The sequence below is a fragment of the Musca autumnalis genome, unplaced genomic scaffold, assembly GCF_047663935.1.
Source record: "Musca autumnalis isolate F117 unplaced genomic scaffold, ASM4766393v1 scaffold_1, whole genome shotgun sequence".
In the NCBI taxonomy this organism is placed as follows: Eukaryota; Metazoa; Arthropoda; class Insecta; order Diptera; family Muscidae; genus Musca; species Musca autumnalis.
The window spans coordinates 171,661,881-171,685,449 of record NW_027411644.1 but is presented as its reverse complement, the minus strand read 5'-3'; the positions used below and the strand labels follow the sequence as shown (position 1 = coordinate 171,685,449).

The 23,569-nt window shown below is 36.8% G+C and overlaps 1 protein-coding gene across 1 annotated transcript; it reads left to right on the top strand.

Moving 5' to 3' along the window:
* Positions 1 to 324: 324 nt before the first annotated feature.
* LOC141388722 (Golgi to ER traffic protein 4 homolog) lies at positions 325 to 1,844 on the top strand. Its single transcript, XM_073958912.1, has 2 exons — positions 325 to 888; positions 959 to 1,844. Exons 1-2 carry the CDS (start codon positions 511 to 513, stop codon positions 1,598 to 1,600), a joined length of 1,020 nt encoding a protein of 339 aa, XP_073815013.1. The 5' UTR covers positions 325 to 510; the 3' UTR covers positions 1,601 to 1,844.
* Positions 1,845 to 23,569: the final 21,725 nt, after the last annotated feature.

Genomic DNA, 23,569 nt, shown 5'->3' with positions numbered 1-23,569 from the left:
ACGGGAACGAAGCTATTGATATGAAGAAGTCTTTCTGGGAAATGGTTTTTTCCGAATGATATATTTTCTTTTCTCAAAAAATATATGTCCCTAATGTACATCGAAATAGAAATGAATGTATAAAATGTCATATGAAATTTGACACTAACACTACAACCCAGTTCAGTCAGCTGGGTATTGCTGCTACCTTTTCTTGTTCTACCATGATTTAAACGCAAAACAGAAAACCAAGAGTTTTTATTTCAGCTTCAAAACGAGGAAAAATCTGACGCATTTCGTTTATCGCTTTCATTTAAATCATTTCATAATCCTTCTTCGATGTGTGTTATCATTTCACCGTACCTGTTTGAGAAAGAAGCAGTTTTATTTAGTCGATGAAAAATCACATATTGCGAGTTAATTTTGTTTAGAAAGTTCAAGATTTTTTCACAAATCCCATATTATTTACGAATTTTTGTGGAATAGGTGTAGATTTCACCAATACCGGGAATATTTACAACTTATATCGACATGATGACGGCATCGGAAGCAACTACTAATGCGGCACCTACAGAAAGAGGCCAAAGAGGTGTGAGTCGCGTCCTGGCCAAACTAGATAGCTCCATAGAAGCGGGAAATTACTATGAAGCACATCAAATGTACCGAACATTATACTTCCGTTATACTGCACAACGAAAATTCGATGAATGTTTGGAGTTGCTCTACAATGGAGCATTGAAATTAATTTCCAAACAACAAGAAACAAGTGGAGCTGATCTGGGTCTGTTACTTCTTGATACATTGGAAAAGCGGGGAAATAGTAAAAAAGATGCAGACTTGTGGGTGGAAAGGATTGGTAATATAATTACATGTCTTAATGCTGGCTGTGTGGAACGCGAAACCTTAATAGTAAGTCAAATGAGACAATGAATGATAGTGTTGCAATTGTAATAAATGTCGGAAATTCTTTTTTTTTCAGAATCGGTCTATTAAATGGAGTGCTGAAGTATCGGGCAATTATCCGGGTGATCCGGCCTTGTATAAAATTCTAGCACATATTTTTTGGTCTGAGGGCAACACAGAATTGGCTCGACGTTACTACATGCTTTGTCGCGACGGTAATCTATGTGGCCGCATTTTAATAAAAATCAACGAAACTAAAGGCTATAACAGTGAGGTTGACTTGTTTATTGTACAAGCCGTTCTCCAACAGATCAGTTTAAATGATCGCAAAACAGCCGAGGACTCATTCGCCACATATACACGCTATCATCCAAAAATAAACCGCAAAGAGGCTCCGTTCAAGCAACCACTATTGAATTTTATCCATTTCCTATTTAGATTAATGGACACTAAGAATTTGGAAGCCTTTAGGGCCCTATGTACATTGTACAAAGTCGAACTAGAACGTGATCCCGCTTTCGAAAAATACTTGATTAAAATAGGAGTACAACATTTCGGTGCTAATCCACCGGTATCCGAGAGTCGATTTGGTGGAATGTTTGGTGATGTCATATCACGTTTGTTGCAAGGAATCGATGAAGATGATGATGACGATGATGCTGGTCATAGTGCTGATGGTGAACGTGGTCGTGGCGATGGTGCTCATGCACTAGACTGACGTAATAGTAGTCCAGTGTGGTGGGAGTAAACGACTATATAGTATGTTGCTATGTATAAATATGTTTCTAAAGTTACACTTAGTAATTTTACAGCCTGTATGGATTATATTTTGATTTTTTATTTCATAAATATTTAAAACTTGTGTCCTTAATCATAGTTCTGTTTTGGTTTCTAATATCTTGCTTATTTGTTTGAACAAGCATATTATTAGTGACATAATATAGATATGTATTTAACAAAAAGATGCCTGTATCAGTTTAGAGTTCTTAAGGACGTATTCGTGTATTATGAATGGTAAGAAACGTAAAACGCCAAACTCGCGAATTTTGCCTCTTATATTTACAAAATGGGATATCATTTATAAATAATGTATAGTATTAGGGGTCGATCATGGATAGCAGCTCAACTGTAGTTGCGTTGCCAGATGAGAAAATCATACAATTAAAATAAGTGAAACGATAGAAATGTTTGTAAAATTCATTACATATCAGTGTTTTGAACCTTCAGCTACTAATTTAATTGTAAAAACTATAAATTTCATTGTAGAAATTGGATTTTTATCATTTAATTTGCTATCGGCAACGCAACTGGAGTTGGGTTGCTATCCATAATAGACCTCTTAGTTTTCCGGAAGAATGATAAGTTTTCGTGAAAGATTTTTAACAAGTAACAAAGGTGTGTCTACAGAAAAATTTTGTATCGTCGTACGTAGGGCCACATATACAACATATTGATAACATTTTTAAATCGATCCCAGACGAGTTTTTAAACTGGGGCTTAATTACGATATTCGATTCGATCGATAATGAGAAAATCGCGCCACCAACTGTACATTTACTAATGGCTACATCACACCATATGCTTTTTCACATGTATGTTTTCACTTTGGGTATACTAATATACAGACCAGCTGAAGTCATACATGTGAAAATGTTCAATAAATTAATATCGATACACCAGTCCTCTAGAAAACTATCTGGAGCGGCTATCGTTTCATTAATTTATTGCACAAATCCCTATACTACACAAAAAAAATCTAAACCTAAAACAAAAATATTGCACTAATATACTACTAATGTCCTAACTAGTATTTTACGGACGACTAGGCTATACTTTGCACAATATGCTATTGGAATCCTGGTTTCTAGACATCGGGGTTGGAGTTGTTGTAAACCTCTATACTACTTTCGTCCACGATAAGAGTGAACAGGATATAGAGTTCCCAACAATTCCTCTCCAGAAATCCTTTCACCTTGATACTGGTCTATTGTCTTTTGAATCTAGTGGGCTATTGTAATGTGTGTAGCTGGAATACACATTGTTCTAAATCATCTCAAACTTTCGTCTTGGGCGCCATATTGTTACGTGCCGCTTTAGGCGTTGACCAGATTTGGGACCAGCTAGCTCAATCGGCTTCTTCTCCTGGGTGTAGGTCCATCCCATCTGGCAACCCACGGCAGTCACAATTACGATACTAACAAAACTGAACAACACTAAAACGAGGAAACACACAGAAGTAGGGTGGAGGTGGACCACCAATCGCCCATCCCAACCAAGGTCACTTGAGTCCTTTGGATTATTGTTAAAGTGACTCCCATTAGACCGTCCACACTATTACACTTACCCTTTCATATTGCCTTCATGCCCCATTTGTTTCTTTTACCAGAACATTATTCTTAAAACTGTATCTTTCATTTAAATTTCATATCTTTATTATTAAAACTTAAACCTAATCTTATAAATTCGTCCTTAAAATAATTTTTTTAGTATTTTTATTTATTTCTCTTTACAGGCTCACTTTTTTGGCCAAATCGAATCCGGTTTTCCGGTATATAGTGACTACCTTCAAATGCTCAAACAAAATCACAATTATTTTTAGAATATTAATTTAGTACCACACTAATAATATAAATGTAATTCTCCTTTTTTTTTTTGTAAAACTAAATTAAAATAAAACGCAATAAAACAATACTAAAACATCCCTGAAATCATATTATGCCTTTTTTTCAAATTTCCTTTTAAATCTGCACCATTAAAACACTGTCAGGTTATTCCCTTAAGATAATATTTTGCCTGCGGAAACGTTGACCTGGTCTTGACCTAAAGGAGCTCCCTGAAGTCTCACTACAATATTGTCTCAAACGCTAGCAACTTTCCTATCCTAAAGAGGTTCAACACCAACAGCTACTGCGCAATAATTCTTATACTTTACTCTAATATGATCTCAGTTCACAAGCACATTAAACACAATTAAACTCTAACGTTAACTTAACTAAACTAATACTAAATTTTCTCGTCGCAAAGGCGTAAATAATGGGTTATTTCTCACAATGTTTTTGATCCAAAAAAATGTATTGGTAAATGTAATCAAATGTATTCAGTCAGCAATGGATTTGTTGATTCGTGTAATAAAAAAAACGTATCTTTCTTTTGTGTCCAATTGACGTCCTAATATAGGATATAAGTAATAAAAAAAAATCCTCTGGTCGTCTTTGCTCTGGACAGAAGATGACAGAGGTTACCTGGAATCCTTCAGTATTGTTGATAAAGTTCAATTTCACTTCCACCAATTCTAAGGAACAATGTATGTGTATGGCTTTCTTGTACAATCGTATTTGAAGGTTATGATTTCTATTCCCACGGTAACCTGTTTGGATGGAACATACGAATAAATTGTTAAATCACTTGCTTTAACACTTTCGACCCCAAGCCCATCATTTTTTCTTTATAAACCCATTCTCACCTCTGTTATTATCCTTAATCTTCACAGTAACAAGTAATATAAACTCCCACACCACTGTTTTAAGTTTTATTCACAGTACATATGAGCAAAGGTGTTTGCCTATAACCAACACGTCTTTATGTTCCAATTGCAACTTTATAAATGATCAAAACCAAGCGCCAAATGCTTAGTCAGCATCAGCAATCACTATTCCTTTCACTCATGTAAAGATGGTCGTCTTTCTCATAGTTTTATTGCTTGTATTAATAAGCATTTGCCTTTATTTATTTTCTTGGTTGGAAAATATTAGCAAAAGTACTTTCTGTTTTTAGATTTTTTTCGGACAACAACCCCTTTCACATCCGTTGAAAATTTAAAATCTTAAATTTCTCCCAACGTATCCCGCGACGTAAGCCTTTACGCTATACGCCCTACATTTTTATAGGTCGTATGCCCAAGTCATTTTTCAACCTATGACTCCCTACCGTAATCAGCTGTTTTGACTCATACATTTATTTTCTGTCAAAGTTCCACATGCAGCCGTCGGCATAATTTTATTTTTGTGTTTAATTTATATATTTATATTACTTTCACCCTTTATTAATATATTTTTCTTTTCTTTTTCAGGTGGCCTACATATGGGAATGGTTTCCAGCAATGGAAACCATAAATAGACGGTGCCCTTCCAGCTTTTATTATTTGGCATAACGTGCTGGCGGCATCGCAACGTGGGACTAGGGGACCCCCGGTGGGAGAAGATATAACCCTCCAAAACAACACACCCGGTCCCCTATGATATATTTTAAAAAAAAATTTGATGATGGAAGGTGGTTTTTGTAGCTTCCACCGTGGAAAAAAGCTACCCCCTAGCGAAGCTCCACGCAAAATTTTTTTTGCGTCAGGGCCGAATCGCGGGTTTGGGGCGCCCGCAACAAAACTCCGAACCTGGCGAGTTTATGATGACAGGGGCGGTGTGCGGGGTTTTTGATGGATGTAAGCCCAACGTGGGGAACTCCCACACCCTGAGAACACACAGCCGGGCATATCGGTAGGATTTTAGGGAAGTATTATAAATAGCTGTAGGTATATAAGCATTTACTTGGTGGTATTATTCTGTCATTTTAGGTGCAACCATAGAGGAGATGACTTTCTACTGGTCTGGGAAACGGTAAAGGGATTTTATTCCATACTCTGTGGGCGCAGTGAGTAAAAATCAGTTACATGAATGTATGAAATTAGACTTTGTGAGGGTTTAAAAATAAATGGGTGTATAATTACGACAGACAGTGTAGAATTACGGACGTAGATGCTAGGTGTATAATTGGACGTATATGTGTATAAATTGAGACGACGCACTAGGTGTATAAATTGAGCAAAAATGTATAATTAAGGGACAAGAAAACTAGTGTATAATTTGGACATAGAGGTGTATAAATTGAGACGGACAACTAGGTGTATAAATGCAAAAATATATAATTAAACGACGAGAACACTAGGTGTATAATTCGGACACGTATGTGTATAAATAACAGACAGGACACTAGGTGTATAATTGTGTATAAATTTGGGACAGGACACTTGGTGTATAATTAAAACAATTAAGTGTATAAATCATAAGGACGTCACTAGGTGTATAAATGGAACAAAAAAAGCATGTATAATTCCAGGACAAGGACACTAGGTGTATAATTAAGACAGGTACTTAATTCTATCAGAAACGTGAAAACAGGAATATTAGGCTAAGTGTTCTTAACCCTAATATTGCACTTAAATATCACAGACCGATGGAACTATAAATGTACCTTTTTCTTAAAACTAAACCTTGATATCCTTGGCATGATATACTCCTATGGTTTTGCCTTGTAGCGTCTCTAATTCATACATATTGTTCCCAATAGGTTTAGTGACTCGACATTTGACAAACTTTTTGCAAAATTTGGCATTTCGATTCTTTTCAAAATCACTTAAAACTGTGTTTCTCCGATACACTTCTTGACCGGGAACATATCGGACAACTCTAGCTCTTTTATTGTATCTCTGTGCACTTTTTTGGTAAGCAGAGTGCAAATTGGATTTAATTTTCTCTCGGATTAGTGCTAGTCTATCGTCTCTACCCACATCCTTTAACTCGTGATCGCACATTGAGGACAATTTTCGAGCCAATTTGTAGTCACTACCACTGGAGAACATATGATACCCAAAGAGGGCGAAAAAGGGAGATACTCCAGTGGCAGAATGTACCGATGTGCGTAAGGCACATTCGATTTCCGACAGATAGAGGTCCCAATCTCTATGGTCGTCTTTAAGATAGGCTCTAATAGCTGCTAAAACCGACTGATTAACCCTCTCAGAGGCGTTAGATTGAGGGGAGTAAACGGCGGTACGCATATGAGTAATTTTATAAGTCTCTATCATTTCCTTAAACCCTTTAGCTACAAATTGTGCTCCATTATCCGTATGGATAACTTCGGGAACTCCGAATTTATGAAATATTTCGTTTACCAGGAATTTTGTGATGTTATTGGTAGTAGCATCTCTCATGGCCTTAAGAAAAGTAAACTTTGTAAAATGGTCTACTACGATAAATATGTAACAGTTCCCCTTCTTTGATCGTGGATATTTCCCTAAGAAGTCGAGATACAATTTTTGGAAAGGCCTATCAGTTTTGACCTCTTGACCGATTTCAGGCATGAGATTCTGATTTGCCGGCTTGGTTTCTTTACATATTTGGCAAGATCTAACATACTCCCTGACTTGATATGCCATATTAGGCCAGTAGAAAAATCGTTTAACTCTGTCCAATGTTTTTCTGATGCCACCATGAGCAGAAGTATTTATCGTGTGAGCGTTTTCAATAATGGTAGAGGTTATATTAGATGGAATCCATAACTTCCACATGTATTCATCTTCCAATTCTAAATCAACTCTACATTTCTTAAACACCATACCGTCTTCTACTTTCAAATCTGGTAACAGATCAGACTTTTCTTCGATTGTTTTAACGAGTTCCAAATATTCATCACTTTCAAATTCAGTTGTTTCAAAATCTAGTAAATCGAACTTGGACAATTCTTCCACTTGTAACCGTGATAACATATCTGCAACTACGTTATCTGACCCCTTCCTATGTTCAATTTCAAAATCAAATGCCTGTAGTTGCAGAGACCATCTAGCTAACCTACCGCTTAGATCTTTCAATGACATAAGCCATTTCAAGCTGGCATGATCAGTAATGACTGTAAAAGGCATCATTTCGACGTATGGCCTGAACTTTTTGACAGCTAATACCGCAGCTAAGCATTCTTTTTCAGTTACACTGTATTTTCGTTGGCAGGAATTTAGCTTCTGCGAATAGAACGCAATTGGATGTTCCTCTTTTCGGTCATTTAGTTGATAGAGGACTGCTCCTACTCCATAATCGGAGGCGTCACATTGAATATAAAATCTTTTTGAGAAATCTGCATGCCTAAGTACTGGAGCTTTAGTTAAAGCTTTCTTCAAATTTTCAAATGATTCAATTGCTTCTGGTGTAACTTCAAACTTTTTGGTCTTTTTGAGTGTATTTGTTAGTGGAGCTGCAATGGTGGCAAAATCTTTTATAAATCGCCGATACCAACCGGCAGTACCAAGAAAGCTGCGCACTTCTCTCGTACTCTTAGGCATTTTAATTTGCTTTATAGCTTGAACTTTTTCGGGATCCGTTTTCAAAGTGCCTCCTCCAATTATAAATCCAAGATATCGAAGTTCTTGAAAACAAAATTGTGACTTTTTCAGCCCGATAGTTAGGTTGGCTTTTCTCAAACAATCCGCCACCTCTTTCAATAATCGTAGATGCTCCTCGAAACTACTAGAAATCACCAACAAATCATCCAAATAAATAAAAACATTGTCTTTCAGCTTCTGAGGAATCACCTTGTCCATAAGACGACACAGGCGTTGAGCGGCATTACAGAGGCCGAATGGCATTACTCTAAACTGATATAGAGGTCGCCCGGCCACTGTAAATGCTGTGTATTGTTTGCTCTCCTCATCCAGTTCGATCTGCCAAAAGGCGTATTTAAGATCGACACTGCTTATAAAGTGCGTCTCATCAATTCGACTCAGAATGCCATCAATATTTTGTAATGGATACGCATCTTTAATAGTTAACTTATTTAATTTCCTAGCATCTAAACAAAATCTATTCTTTCCAGGTTTCCTAACTACCGTAGTTCTATTACTCCATGGGCTATCACTTAATTCTATCACGTTTAATTCTAACATCATATCAATTTCCTTATAAACTATGTCTTGAATTGCCGGAGAAATGGGGTAATATCTATCTTTAACTGGGACAGCGCCCTCTACCAATTTAATTGAATGTTTTTCTAATGAGGTTTGGCCTAGACCCTTTTCTTCGAAACTATCAAAACTTTTTATCACCATATCCAATTGTGATTTCTGCTCAGGTGTAAGGTTATGTGGTTTTAACTTATATTCCATATTCTCTTCTACCATATCTTTCTGAATTTGTTCCATATTTAATTCCTCAATACCAATTACATCTGGAGCCAATTGAAAAATTCTCCAAAAGTCTATTCCTAAGTAGAGAAATTGTTCCAAATCAGGACAAAGATACAACAACAGTTCATGCTGTTCACCCTTGTACTCTATGGATAGTTTTACTTTGCCTAGTATTCTATGATGCTGACCACTAGCAGTTTTCACATTGGTCACCATTGGATGAATACTTAAGCCTAACTCCTCTATAAATTCTCTACAGTTTCTACCTAGGATACTGACTGATGCTCCTGAATCCAAAAGACCATTAAGTTTTCTACCCTCTATACTGACTTCTAGGAAAACTCTAGGATCTTTTGTACCCATTGACGCTCTGTGAATGGTTTCTATTATTAATTGTCTATTTTTCTTTCTCTCAGCAAACTTTTTACGGACCTTTATAATTCTATTAGAAACATTGACTTTAGGAGAACTATCAAAAATACGTTTCCTAGTTTCTTCATAGTTTTGTTGCCTTATTTCAACCGGAAAACAATGCCTTGCATTTGGATTCCAATTTTCATCATTCGCATTCATTACTCTTGATTTAACATTTATATTTTTCTTTTCAGATTTGGGTGATAATATTTTTATGGTTTCTCCTTCGCAGGATTCTCGGTTCGGCGTTGGTTTCCTGCAGTTCCCAAGCCCCTCTTCACGTTTTCCGGGTTGCAATTTGGACACCGAACTTTTGTGACACCTTGTTTTCCACACTTGTAGCAGAACAAGGATCTTTGCATCGAAGGACACTCCATGAAACCATGTCCCGATTCTTGGCAGTTCCAGCACATAAATTGTCTCTGTTGTACACGTCCTGAATCGATCGCATCAACATCTATAGTTTGATCATTCCACACCTCATCTTCATCACTTGCCAGATCGTGAACGTAAACCTCGTTCACATTACGATTAACTCGTTGCGGTGGTTGGGCAAATGTTCGTGCATCACGCCTCGGAAAGTTCCTTTCTGCCTCGATGCACTCCATTCTCAATTGTTCCACGGATGAAACCGCCATCGGGTAAATTATTCTTCCAATGCTTTCCTTTATATTTCGTTTCATAATCTTAATCATCTCGTAATCTGATATAGGTTGCAACAACTTGGACCGAAGTTGACCCATAATCAAGAAAAATGCATCAATGGATTCATTACTCTGTTGCCTCCTATCCATCAAATCACGCATCAACTCAAAGTTGGAACGATGGATTTTGTATTGACTCTCCAAAGCATGCCGAAGTTCAGGCCAATCACGCACATAATGTGTCTTTGTATAGAGCCAATACCACTCATGCGCCTGACCACTTACTAAAAGACGAAAATCCCTCAAAATTTCAGACCATGGAACGTCATATTGAGCCTGAAGACGTTCCAAACGAAATATGAAGTCATCAACACTCATATGGGAGGTAATACCATCAAATTCAATGCCAAATTTATCAACCCTAATCCTTATTTGTTGTTCCCCATTTAGGTCACGATTTTGACGAACAGGGTAACCCTTTTCACTATCTTTGTTGGGCACCGGCAGTTGACCTGCACCAGCTCCAAGGTTATTATTCCCATTTGGTAAGTTATTTCCCTGATTTAAGTTTGGTATATTTCGTGGTTGGTTGTTGTCCAAAGTGGGCGTATTACTTTTTGATAAGGCCTCAAAACTTTTTGTCAATTGACCCATTGTTCTCATTAAAACAGACATATCGTTCCTAATTTTAATCATTTCCTCTTGTAATGCCTTTTGGGATAATAAAACATCTGTATTTGGGGTCTCAGGGGCTTCAGAGCTACACCTTGAGCTTGTCTCACTACTTGATGTGGACTGCGAAGCACATGCCTGTCTAAAAGCAATATTTACATCCCCTTCTCCATACTCTGTTATTGCATCATTTAAATTTGCATTAACAGTGGCCATATTCACTTCATTATTATTCATTTTCTTTAATTTTGGTAACGTATGTTCCACACATTCAGTCTCAATATTATTTCCTTCTAATTGTCTTTTCCTAGTTTGCGACCTAGTTTTTCCTAACATTACCTTTTTCACTGAAAAGTTCCAAAATTTTTATCCTCATAACCTAATATTTACCAAATCAAGTTTCTCGCTTAAGTCTTTTGTTTTTCTTTGCAATAGTTATTAATGGGGGCTGGCAATTGTTGAAGGGCAGTGTGTGCGGTTTCTTAATACATTATTAAAATATGACTCTTTCATAAGAAAGCTACTCCTTAGTGTGTGTTTCTAGTCAATAAAAAACATTCTATTGCACATAGCAGAAGGTTTGCCTATGGCAATCTATTTAAAAGACGCCAAAGTTCAATAAATTAATATCGATACACCAGTCCTCTAGAAAACTATCTGGAGCGGCTATCGTTTCATTAATTTATTGCACAAATCCCTATACTACACAAAAAAAATCTAAACCTAAAACAAAAATATTGCACTAATATACTACTAATGTCCTAACTAGTATTTTACGGACGACTAGGCTATACTTTGCACAATATGCTATTGGAATCCTGGTTTCTAGACATCGGGGTTGGAGTTGTTGTAAACCTCTATACTACTTTCGTCCACGATAAGAGTGAACAGGATATAGAGTTCCCAACAATTCCTCTCCAGAAATCCTTTCACCTTGATACTGGTCTATTGTCTTTTGAATCTAGTGGGCTATTGTAATGTGTGTAGCTGGAATACACATTGTTCTAAATCATCTCAAACTTTCGTCTTGGGCGCCATATTGTTACGTGCCGCTTTAGGCGTTGACCAGATTTGGGACCAGCTAGCTCAATCGGCTTCTTCTCCTGGGTGTAGGTCCATCCCATCTGGCAACCCACGGCAGTCACAATTACGATACTAACAAAACTGAACAACACTAAAACGAGGAAACACACAGAAGTAGGGTGGAGGTGGACCACCAATCGCCCATCCCAACCAAGGTCACTTGAGTCCTTTGGATTATTGTTAAAGTGACTCCCATTAGACCGTCCACACTATTACACTTACCCTTTCATATTGCCTTCATGCCCCATTTGTTTCTTTTACCAGAACATTATTCTTAAAACTGTATCTTTCATTTAAATTTCATATCTTTATTATTAAAACTTAAACCTAATCTTATAAATTCGTCCTTAAAATAATTTTTTTAGTATTTTTATTTATTTCTCTTTACAGGCTCACTTTTTTGGCCAAATCGAATCCGGTTTTCCGGTATATAGTGACTACCTTCAAATGCTCAAACAAAATCACAATTATTTTTAGAATATTAATTTAGTACCACACTAATAATATAAATGTAATTCTCCTTTTTTTTTTTGTAAAACTAAATTAAAATAAAACGCAATAAAACAATACTAAAACATCCCTGAAATCATATTATGCCTTTTTTTCAAATTTCCTTTTAAATCTGCACCATTAAAACACTGTCAGGTTATTCCCTTAAGATAATATTTTGCCTGCGGAAACGTTGACCTGGTCTTGACCTAAAGGAGCTCCCTGAAGTCTCACTACAATATTGTCTCAAACGCTAGCAACTTTCCTATCCTAAAGAGGTTCAACACCAACAGCTACTGCGCAATAATTCTTATACTTTACTCTAATATGATCTCAGTTCACAAGCACATTAAACACAATTAAACTCTAACGTTAACTTAACTAAACTAATACTAAATTTTCTCGTCGCAAAGGCGTAAATAATGGGTTATTTCTCACAATGTTTTTGATCCAAAAAAATGTATTGGTAAATGTAATCAAATGTATTCAGTCAGCAATGGATTTGTTGATTCGTGTAATAAAAAAAACGTATCTTTCTTTTGTGTCCAATTGACGTCCTAATATAGGATATAAGTAATAAAAAAAAATCCTCTGGTCGTCTTTGCTCTGGACAGAAGATGACAGAGGTTACCTGGAATCCTTCAGTATTGTTGATAAAGTTCAATTTCACTTCCACCAATTCTAAGGAACAATGTATGTGTATGGCTTTCTTGTACAATCGTATTTGAAGGTTATGATTTCTATTCCCACGGTAACCTGTTTGGATGGAACATACGAATAAATTGTTAAATCACTTGCTTTAACACTTTCGACCCCAAGCCCATCATTTTTTCTTTATAAACCCATTCTCACCTCTGTTATTATCCTTAATCTTCACAGTAACAAGTAATATAAACTCCCACACCACTGTTTTAAGTTTTATTCACAGTACATATGAGCAAAGGTGTTTGCCTATAACCAACACGTCTTTATGTTCCAATTGCAACTTTATAAATGATCAAAACCAAGCGCCAAATGCTTAGTCAGCATCAGCAATCACTATTCCTTTCACTCATGTAAAGATGGTCGTCTTTCTCATAGTTTTATTGCTTGTATTAATAAGCATTTGCCTTTATTTATTTTCTTGGTTGGAAAATATTAGCAAAAGTACTTTCTGTTTTTAGATTTTTTTCGGACAACAACCCCTTTCACATCCGTTGAAAATTTAAAATCTTAAATTTCTCCCAACGTATCCCGCGACGTAAGCCTTTACGCTATACGCCCTACATTTTTATAGGTCGTATGCCCAAGTCATTTTTCAACCTATGACTCCCTACCGTAATCAGCTGTTTTGACTCATACATTTATTTTCTGTCAAAGTTCCACATGCAGCCGTCGGCATAATTTTATTTTTGTGTTTAATTTATATATTTATATTACTTTCACCCTTTATTAATATATTTTTCTTTTCTTTTTCAGGTGGCCTACATATGGGAATGGTTTCCAGCAATGGAAACCATAAATAGACGGTGCCCTTCCAGCTTTTATTATTTGGCATAACGTGCTGGCGGCATCGCAACGTGGGACTAGGGGACCCCCGGTGGGAGAAGATATAACCCTCCAAAACAACACACCCGGTCCCCTATGATATATTTTAAAAAAAAATTTGATGATGGAAGGTGGTTTTTGTAGCTTCCACCGTGGAAAAAAGCTACCCCCTAGCGAAGCTCCACGCAAAATTTTTTTTGCGTCAGGGCCGAATCGCGGGTTTGGGGCGCCCGCAACAAAACTCCGAACCTGGCGAGTTTATGATGACAGGGGCGGTGTGCGGGGTTTTTGATGGATGTAAGCCCAACGTGGGGAACTCCCACACCCTGAGAACACACAGCCGGGCATATCGGTAGGATTTTAGGGAAGTATTATAAATAGCTGTAGGTATATAAGCATTTACTTGGTGGTATTATTCTGTCATTTTAGGTGCAACCATAGAGGAGATGACTTTCTACTGGTCTGGGAAACGGTAAAGGGATTTTATTCCATACTCTGTGGGCGCAGTGAGTAAAAATCAGTTACATGAATGTATGAAATTAGACTTTGTGAGGGTTTAAAAATAAATGGGTGTATAATTACGACAGACAGTGTAGAATTACGGACGTAGATGCTAGGTGTATAATTGGACGTATATGTGTATAAATTGAGACGACGCACTAGGTGTATAAATTGAGCAAAAATGTATAATTAAGGGACAAGAAAACTAGTGTATAATTTGGACATAGAGGTGTATAAATTGAGACGGACAACTAGGTGTATAAATGCAAAAATATATAATTAAACGACGAGAACACTAGGTGTATAATTCGGACACGTATGTGTATAAATAACAGACAGGACACTAGGTGTATAATTGTGTATAAATTTGGGACAGGACACTTGGTGTATAATTAAAACAATTAAGTGTATAAATCATAAGGACGTCACTAGGTGTATAAATGGAACAAAAAAAGCATGTATAATTCCAGGACAAGGACACTAGGTGTATAATTAAGACAGGTACTTAATTCTATCAGAAACGTGAAAACAGGAATATTAGGCTAAGTGTTCTTAACCCTAATATTGCACTTAAATATCACAGACCGATGGAACTATAAATGTACCTTTTTCTTAAAACTAAACCTTGATATCCTTGGCATGATATACTCCTATGGTTTTGCCTTGTAGCGTCTCTAATTCATACATATTGTTCCCAATAGGTTTAGTGACTCGACATTTGACAAACTTTTTGCAAAATTTGGCATTTCGATTCTTTTCAAAATCACTTAAAACTGTGTTTCTCCGATACACTTCTTGACCGGGAACATATCGGACAACTCTAGCTCTTTTATTGTATCTCTGTGCACTTTTTTGGTAAGCAGAGTGCAAATTGGATTTAATTTTCTCTCGGATTAGTGCTAGTCTATCGTCTCTACCCACATCCTTTAACTCGTGATCGCACATTGAGGACAATTTTCGAGCCAATTTGTAGTCACTACCACTGGAGAACATATGATACCCAAAGAGGGCGAAAAAGGGAGATACTCCAGTGGCAGAATGTACCGATGTGCGTAAGGCACATTCGATTTCCGACAGATAGAGGTCCCAATCTCTATGGTCGTCTTTAAGATAGGCTCTAATAGCTGCTAAAACCGACTGATTAACCCTCTCAGAGGCGTTAGATTGAGGGGAGTAAACGGCGGTACGCATATGAGTAATTTTATAAGTCTCTATCATTTCCTTAAACCCTTTAGCTACAAATTGTGCTCCATTATCCGTATGGATAACTTCGGGAACTCCGAATTTATGAAATATTTCGTTTACCAGGAATTTTGTGATGTTATTGGTAGTAGCATCTCTCATGGCCTTAAGAAAAGTAAACTTTGTAAAATGGTCTACTACGATAAATATGTAACAGTTCCCCTTCTTTGATCGTGGATATTTCCCTAAGAAGTCGAGATACAATTTTTGGAAAGGCCTATCAGTTTTGACCTCTTGACCGATTTCAGGCATGAGATTCTGATTTGCCGGCTTGGTTTCTTTACATATTTGGCAAGATCTAACATACTCCCTGACTTGATATGCCATATTAGGCCAGTAGAAAAATCGTTTAACTCTGTCCAATGTTTTTCTGATGCCACCATGAGCAGAAGTATTTATCGTGTGAGCGTTTTCAATAATGGTAGAGGTTATATTAGATGGAATCCATAACTTCCACATGTATTCATCTTCCAATTCTAAATCAACTCTACATTTCTTAAACACCATACCGTCTTCTACTTTCAAATCTGGTAACAGATCAGACTTTTCTTCGATTGTTTTAACGAGTTCCAAATATTCATCACTTTCAAATTCAGTTGTTTCAAAATCTAGTAAATCGAACTTGGACAATTCTTCCACTTGTAACCGTGATAACATATCTGCAACTACGTTATCTGACCCCTTCCTATGTTCAATTTCAAAATCAAATGCCTGTAGTTGCAGAGACCATCTAGCTAACCTACCGCTTAGATCTTTCAATGACATAAGCCATTTCAAGCTGGCATGATCAGTAATGACTGTAAAAGGCATCATTTCGACGTATGGCCTGAACTTTTTGACAGCTAATACCGCAGCTAAGCATTCTTTTTCAGTTACACTGTATTTTCGTTGGCAGGAATTTAGCTTCTGCGAATAGAACGCAATTGGATGTTCCTCTTTTCGGTCATTTAGTTGATAGAGGACTGCTCCTACTCCATAATCGGAGGCGTCACATTGAATATAAAATCTTTTTGAGAAATCTGCATGCCTAAGTACTGGAGCTTTAGTTAAAGCTTTCTTCAAATTTTCAAATGATTCAATTGCTTCTGGTGTAACTTCAAACTTTTTGGTCTTTTTGAGTGTATTTGTTAGTGGAGCTGCAATGGTGGCAAAATCTTTTATAAATCGCCGATACCAACCGGCAGTACCAAGAAAGCTGCGCACTTCTCTCGTACTCTTAGGCATTTTAATTTGCTTTATAGCTTGAACTTTTTCGGGATCCGTTTTCAAAGTGCCTCCTCCAATTATAAATCCAAGATATCGAAGTTCTTGAAAACAAAATTGTGACTTTTTCAGCCCGATAGTTAGGTTGGCTTTTCTCAAACAATCCGCCACCTCTTTCAATAATCGTAGATGCTCCTCGAAACTACTAGAAATCACCAACAAATCATCCAAATAAATAAAAACATTGTCTTTCAGCTTCTGAGGAATCACCTTGTCCATAAGACGACACAGGCGTTGAGCGGCATTACAGAGGCCGAATGGCATTACTCTAAACTGATATAGAGGTCGCCCGGCCACTGTAAATGCTGTGTATTGTTTGCTCTCCTCATCCAGTTCGATCTGCCAAAAGGCGTATTTAAGATCGACACTGCTTATAAAGTGCGTCTCATCAATTCGACTCAGAATGCCATCAATATTTTGTAATGGATACGCATCTTTAATAGTTAACTTATTTAATTTCCTAGCATCTAAACAAAATCTATTCTTTCCAGGTTTCCTAACTACCGTAGTTCTATTACTCCATGGGCTATCACTTAATTCTATCACGTTTAATTCTAACATCATATCAATTTCCTTATAAACTATGTCTTGAATTGCCGGAGAAATGGGGTAATATCTATCTTTAACTGGGACAGCGCCCTCTACCAATTTAATTGAATGTTTTTCTAATGAGGTTTGGCCTAGACCCTTTTCTTCGAAACTATCAAAACTTTTTATCACCATATCCAATTGTGATTTCTGCTCAGGTGTAAGGTTATGTGGTTTTAACTTATATTCCATATTCTCTTCTACCATATCTTTCTGAATTTGTTCCATATTTAATTCCTCAATACCAATTACATCTGGAGCCAATTGAAAAATTCTCCAAAAGTCTATTCCTAAGTAGAGAAATTGTTCCAAATCAGGACAAAGATACAACAACAGTTCATGCTGTTCACCCTTGTACTCTATGGATAGTTTTACTTTGCCTAGTATTCTATGATGCTGACCACTAGCAGTTTTCACATTGGTCACCATTGGATGAATACTTAAGCCTAACTCCTCTATAAATTCTCTACAGTTTCTACCTAGGATACTGACTGATGCTCCTGAATCCAAAAGACCATTAAGTTTTCTACCCTCTATACTGACTTCTAGGAAAACTCTAGGATCTTTTGTACCCATTGACGCTCTGTGAATGGTTTCTATTATTAATTGTCTATTTTTCTTTCTCTCAGCAAACTTTTTACGGACCTTTATAATTCTATTAGAAACATTGACTTTAGGAGAACTATCAAAAATACGTTTCCTAGTTTCTTCATAGTTTTGTTGCCTTATTTCAACCGGAAAACAATGCCTTGCATTTGGATTCCAATTTTCATCATTCGCATTCATTACTCTTGATTTAACATTTATATTTTTCTTTTCAGATTTGGGTGATAATATTTTTATGGTTTCTCCTTCGCAGGATTCTCGGTTCGGCGTTGGTTTCCTGCAGTTCCCAAGCCCCTCTTCACGTTTTCCGGGTTGCAATTTGGACACCGAACTTTTGTGACACCTTGTTTTCCACACTTGTAGCAGAACAAGGATCTTTGCATCGAAGGACACTCCATGAAACCATGTCCCGATTCTTGGCAGTTCCAGCACATAAATTGTCTCTGTTGTACACGTCCTGAATCGATCGCATCAACATCTATAGTTTGATCATTCCACACCTCATCTTCATCACTTGCCAGATCGTGAACGTAAACCTCGTTCACATTACGATTAACTCGTTGCGGTGGTTGGGCAAATGTTCGTGCATCACGCCTCGGAAAGTTCCTTTCTGCCTCGATGCACTCCATTCTCAATTGTTCCACGGATGAAACCGCCATCGGGTAAATTATTCTTCCAATGCTTTCCTTTATATTTCGTTTCATAATCTTAATCATCTCGTAATCTGATATAGGTTGCAACAACTTGGACCGAAGTTGACCCATAATCAAGAAAAATGCATCAATGGATTCATTACTCTGTTGCCTCCTATCCATCAAATCACGCATCAACTCAAAGTTGGAACGATGGATTTTGTATTGACTCTCCAAAGCATGCCGAAGTTCAGGCCAATCACGCACATAATGTGTCTTTGTATAGAGCCAATACCACTCATGCGCCTGACCACTTACTAAAAGACGAAAATCCCTCAAAATTTCAGACCATGGAACGTCATATTGAGCCTGAAGACGTTCCAAACGAAATATGAAGTCATCAACACTCATATGGGAGGTAATACCATCAAATTCAATGCCAAATTTATCAACCCTAATCCTTATTTGTTGTTCCCCATTTAGGTCACGATTTTGACGAACAGGGTAACCCTTTTCACTATCTTTGTTGGGCACCGGCAGTTGACCTGCACCAGCTCCAAGGTTATTATTCCCATTTGGTAAGTTATTTCCCTGATTTAAGTTTGGTATATTTCGTGGTTGGTTGTTGTCCAAAGTGGGCGTATTACTTTTTGATAAGGCCTCAAAACTTTTTGTCAATTGACCCATTGTTCTCATTAAAACAGACATATCGTTCCTAATTTTAATCATTTCCTCTTGTAATGCCTTTTGGGATAATAAAACATCTGTATTTGGGGTCTCAGGGGCTTCAGAGCTACACCTTGAGCTTGTCTCACTACTTGATGTGGACTGCGAAGCACATGCCTGTCTAAAAGCAATATTTACATCCCCTTCTCCATACTCTGTTATTGCATCATTTAAATTTGCATTAACAGTGGCCATATTCACTTCATTATTATTCATTTTCTTTAATTTTGGTAACGTATGTTCCACACATTCAGTCTCAATATTATTTCCTTCTAATTGTCTTTTCCTAGTTTGCGACCTAGTTTTTCCTAACATTACCTTTTTCACTGAAAAGTTCCAAAATTTTTATCCTCATAACCTAATATTTACCAAATCAAGTTTCTCGCTTAAGTCTTTTGTTTTTCTTTGCAATAGTTATTAATGGGGGCTGGCAATTGTTGAAGGGCAGTGTGTGCGGTTTCTTAATACATTATTAAAATATGACTCTTTCATAAGAAAGCTACTCCTTAGTGTGTGTTTCTAGTCAATAAAAAACATTCTATTGCACATAGCAGAAGGTTTGCCTATGGCAATCTATTTAAAAGACGCCAAAGTTCAATAAATTAATATCGATACACCAGTCCTCTAGAAAACTATCTGGAGCGGCTATCGTTTCATTAATTTATTGCACAAATCCCTATACTACACAAAAAAAATCTAAACCTAAAACAAAAATATTGCACTAATATACTACTAATGTCCTAACTAGTATTTTACGGACGACTAGGCTATACTTTGCACAATATGCTATTGGAATCCTGGTTTCTAGACATCGGGGTTGGAGTTGTTGTAAACCTCTATACTACTTTCGTCCACGATAAGAGTGAACAGGATATAGAGTTCCCAACAATTCCTCTCCAGAAATCCTTTCACCTTGATACTGGTCTATTGTCTTTTGAATCTAGTGGGCTATTGTAATGTGTGTAGCTGGAATACACATTGTTCTAAATCATCTCAAACTTTCGTCTTGGGCGCCATATTGTTACGTGCCGCTTTAGGCGTTGACCAGATTTGGGACCAGCTAGCTCAATCGGCTTCTTCTCCTGGGTGTAGGTCCATCCCATCTGGCAACCCACGGCAGTCACAATTACGATACTAACAAAACTGAACAACACTAAAACGAGGAAACACACAGAAGTAGGGTGGAGGTGGACCACCAATCGCCCATCCCAACCAAGGTCACTTGAGTCCTTTGGATTATTGTTAAAGTGACTCCCATTAGACCGTCCACACTATTACACTTACCCTTTCATATTGCCTTCATGCCCCATTTGTTTCTTTTACCAGAACATTATTCTTAAAACTGTATCTTTCATTTAAATTTCATATCTTTATTATTAAAACTTAAACCTAATCTTATAAATTCGTCCTTAAAATAATTTTTTTAGTATTTTTATTTATTTCTCTTTACAGGCTCACTTTTTTGGCCAAATCGAATCCGGTTTTCCGGTATATAGTGACTACCTTCAAATGCTCAAACAAAATCACAATTATTTTTAGAATATTAATTTAGTACCACACTAATAATATAAATGTAATTCTCCTTTTTTTTTTTGTAAAACTAAATTAAAATAAAACGCAATAAAACAATACTAAAACATCCCTGAAATCATATTATGCCTTTTTTTCAAATTTCCTTTTAAATCTGCACCATTAAAACACTGTCAGGTTATTCCCTTAAGATAATATTTTGCCTGCGGAAACGTTGACCTGGTCTTGACCTAAAGGAGCTCCCTGAAGTCTCACTACAATATTGTCTCAAACGCTAGCAACTTTCCTATCCTAAAGAGGTTCAACACCAACAGCTACTGCGCAATAATTCTTATACTTTACTCTAATATGATCTCAGTTCACAAGCACATTAAACACAATTAAACTCTAACGTTAACTTAACTAAACTAATACTAAATTTTCTCGTCGCAAAGGCGTAAATAATGGGTTATTTCTCACAATGTTTTTGATCCAAAAAAATGTATTGGTAAATGTAATCAAATGTATTCAGTCAGCAATGGATTTGTTGATTCGTGTAATAAAAAAAACGTATCTTTCTTTTGTGTCCAATTGACGTCCTAATATAGGATATAAGTAATAAAAAAAAATCCTCTGGTCGTCTTTGCTCTGGACAGAAGATGACAGAGGTTACCTGGAATCCTTCAGTATTGTTGATAAAGTTCAATTTCACTTCCACCAATTCTAAGGAACAATGTATGTGTATGGCTTTCTTGTACAATCGTATTTGAAGGTTATGATTTCTATTCCCACGGTAACCTGTTTGGATGGAACATACGAATAAATTGTTAAATCACTTGCTTTAACACTTTCGACCCCAAGCCCATCATTTTTTCTTTATAAACCCATTCTCACCTCTGTTATTATCCTTAATCTTCACAGTAACAAGTAATATAAACTCCCACACCACTGTTTTAAGTTTTATTCACAGTACATATGAGCAAAGGTGTTTGCCTATAACCAACACGTCTTTATGTTCCAATTGCAACTTTATAAATGATCAAAACCAAGCGCCAAATGCTTAGTCAGCATCAGCAATCACTATTCCTTTCACTCATGTAAAGATGGTCGTCTTTCTCATAGTTTTATTGCTTGTATTAATAAGCATTTGCCTTTATTTATTTTCTTGGTTGGAAAATATTAGCAAAAGTACTTTCTGTTTTTAGATTTTTTTCGGACAACAACCCCTTTCACATCCGTTGAAAATTTAAAATCTTAAATTTCTCCCAACGTATCCCGCGACGTAAGCCTTTACGCTATACGCCCTACATTTTTATAGGTCGTATGCCCAAGTCATTTTTCAACCTATGACTCCCTACCGTAATCAGCTGTTTTGACTCATACATTTATTTTCTGTCAAAGTTCCACATGCAGCCGTCGGCATAATTTTATTTTTGTGTTTAATTTATATATTTATATTACTTTCACCCTTTATTAATATATTTTTCTTTTCTTTTTCAGGTGGCCTACATATGGGAATGGTTTCCAGCAATGGAAACCATAAATAGACGGTGCCCTTCCAGCTTTTATTATTTGGCATAACGTGCTGGCGGCATCGCAACGTGGGACTAGGGGACCCCCGGTGGGAGAAGATATAACCCTCCAAAACAACACACCCGGTCCCCTATGATATATTTTAAAAAAAAATTTGATGATGGAAGGTGGTTTTTGTAGCTTCCACCGTGGAAAAAAGCTACCCCCTAGCGAAGCTCCACGCAAAATTTTTTTTGCGTCAGGGCCGAATCGCGGGTTTGGGGCGCCCGCAACAAAACTCCGAACCTGGCGAGTTTATGATGACAGGGGCGGTGTGCGGGGTTTTTGATGGATGTAAGCCCAACGTGGGGAACTCCCACACCCTGAGAACACACAGCCGGGCATATCGGTAGGATTTTAGGGAAGTATTATAAATAGCTGTAGGTATATAAGCATTTACTTGGTGGTATTATTCTGTCATTTTAGGTGCAACCATAGAGGAGATGACTTTCTACTGGTCTGGGAAACGGTAAAGGGATTTTATTCCATACTCTGTGGGCGCAGTGAGTAAAAATCAGTTACATGAATGTATGAAATTAGACTTTGTGAGGGTTTAAAAATAAATGGGTGTATAATTACGACAGACAGTGTAGAATTACGGACGTAGATGCTAGGTGTATAATTGGACGTATATGTGTATAAATTGAGACGACGCACTAGGTGTATAAATTGAGCAAAAATGTATAATTAAGGGACAAGAAAACTAGTGTATAATTTGGACATAGAGGTGTATAAATTGAGACGGACAACTAGGTGTATAAATGCAAAAATATATAATTAAACGACGAGAACACTAGGTGTATAATTCGGACACGTATGTGTATAAATAACAGACAGGACACTAGGTGTATAATTGTGTATAAATTTGGGACAGGACACTTGGTGTATAATTAAAACAATTAAGTGTATAAATCATAAGGACGTCACTAGGTGTATAAATGGAACAAAAAAAGCATGTATAATTCCAGGACAAGGACACTAGGTGTATAATTAAGACAGGTACTTAATTCTATCAGAAACGTGAAAACAGGAATATTAGGCTAAGTGTTCTTAACCCTAATATTGCACTTAAATATCACAGACCGATGGAACTATAAATGTACCTTTTTCTTAAAACTAAACCTTGATATCCTTGGCATGATATACTCCTATGGTTTTGCCTTGTAGCGTCTCTAATTCATACATATTGTTCCCAATAGGTTTAGTGACTCGACATTTGACAAACTTTTTGCAAAATTTGGCATTTCGATTCTTTTCAAAATCACTTAAAACTG

Bases quoted from the DNA above. Each gene is read 5' to 3' on its own strand.
- LOC141388722 (XM_073958912.1), top strand. From the start codon at position 511: ATGATGACGGCATCGGAAGCAACTACTAATGCGGCACCTACAGAAAGA. The intron at 889-958 runs GTAAGTCAAATG...TTTTTTTTTCAG, and splicing joins TGGAACGCGAAACCTTAATA to AATCGGTCTATTAAATGGAG.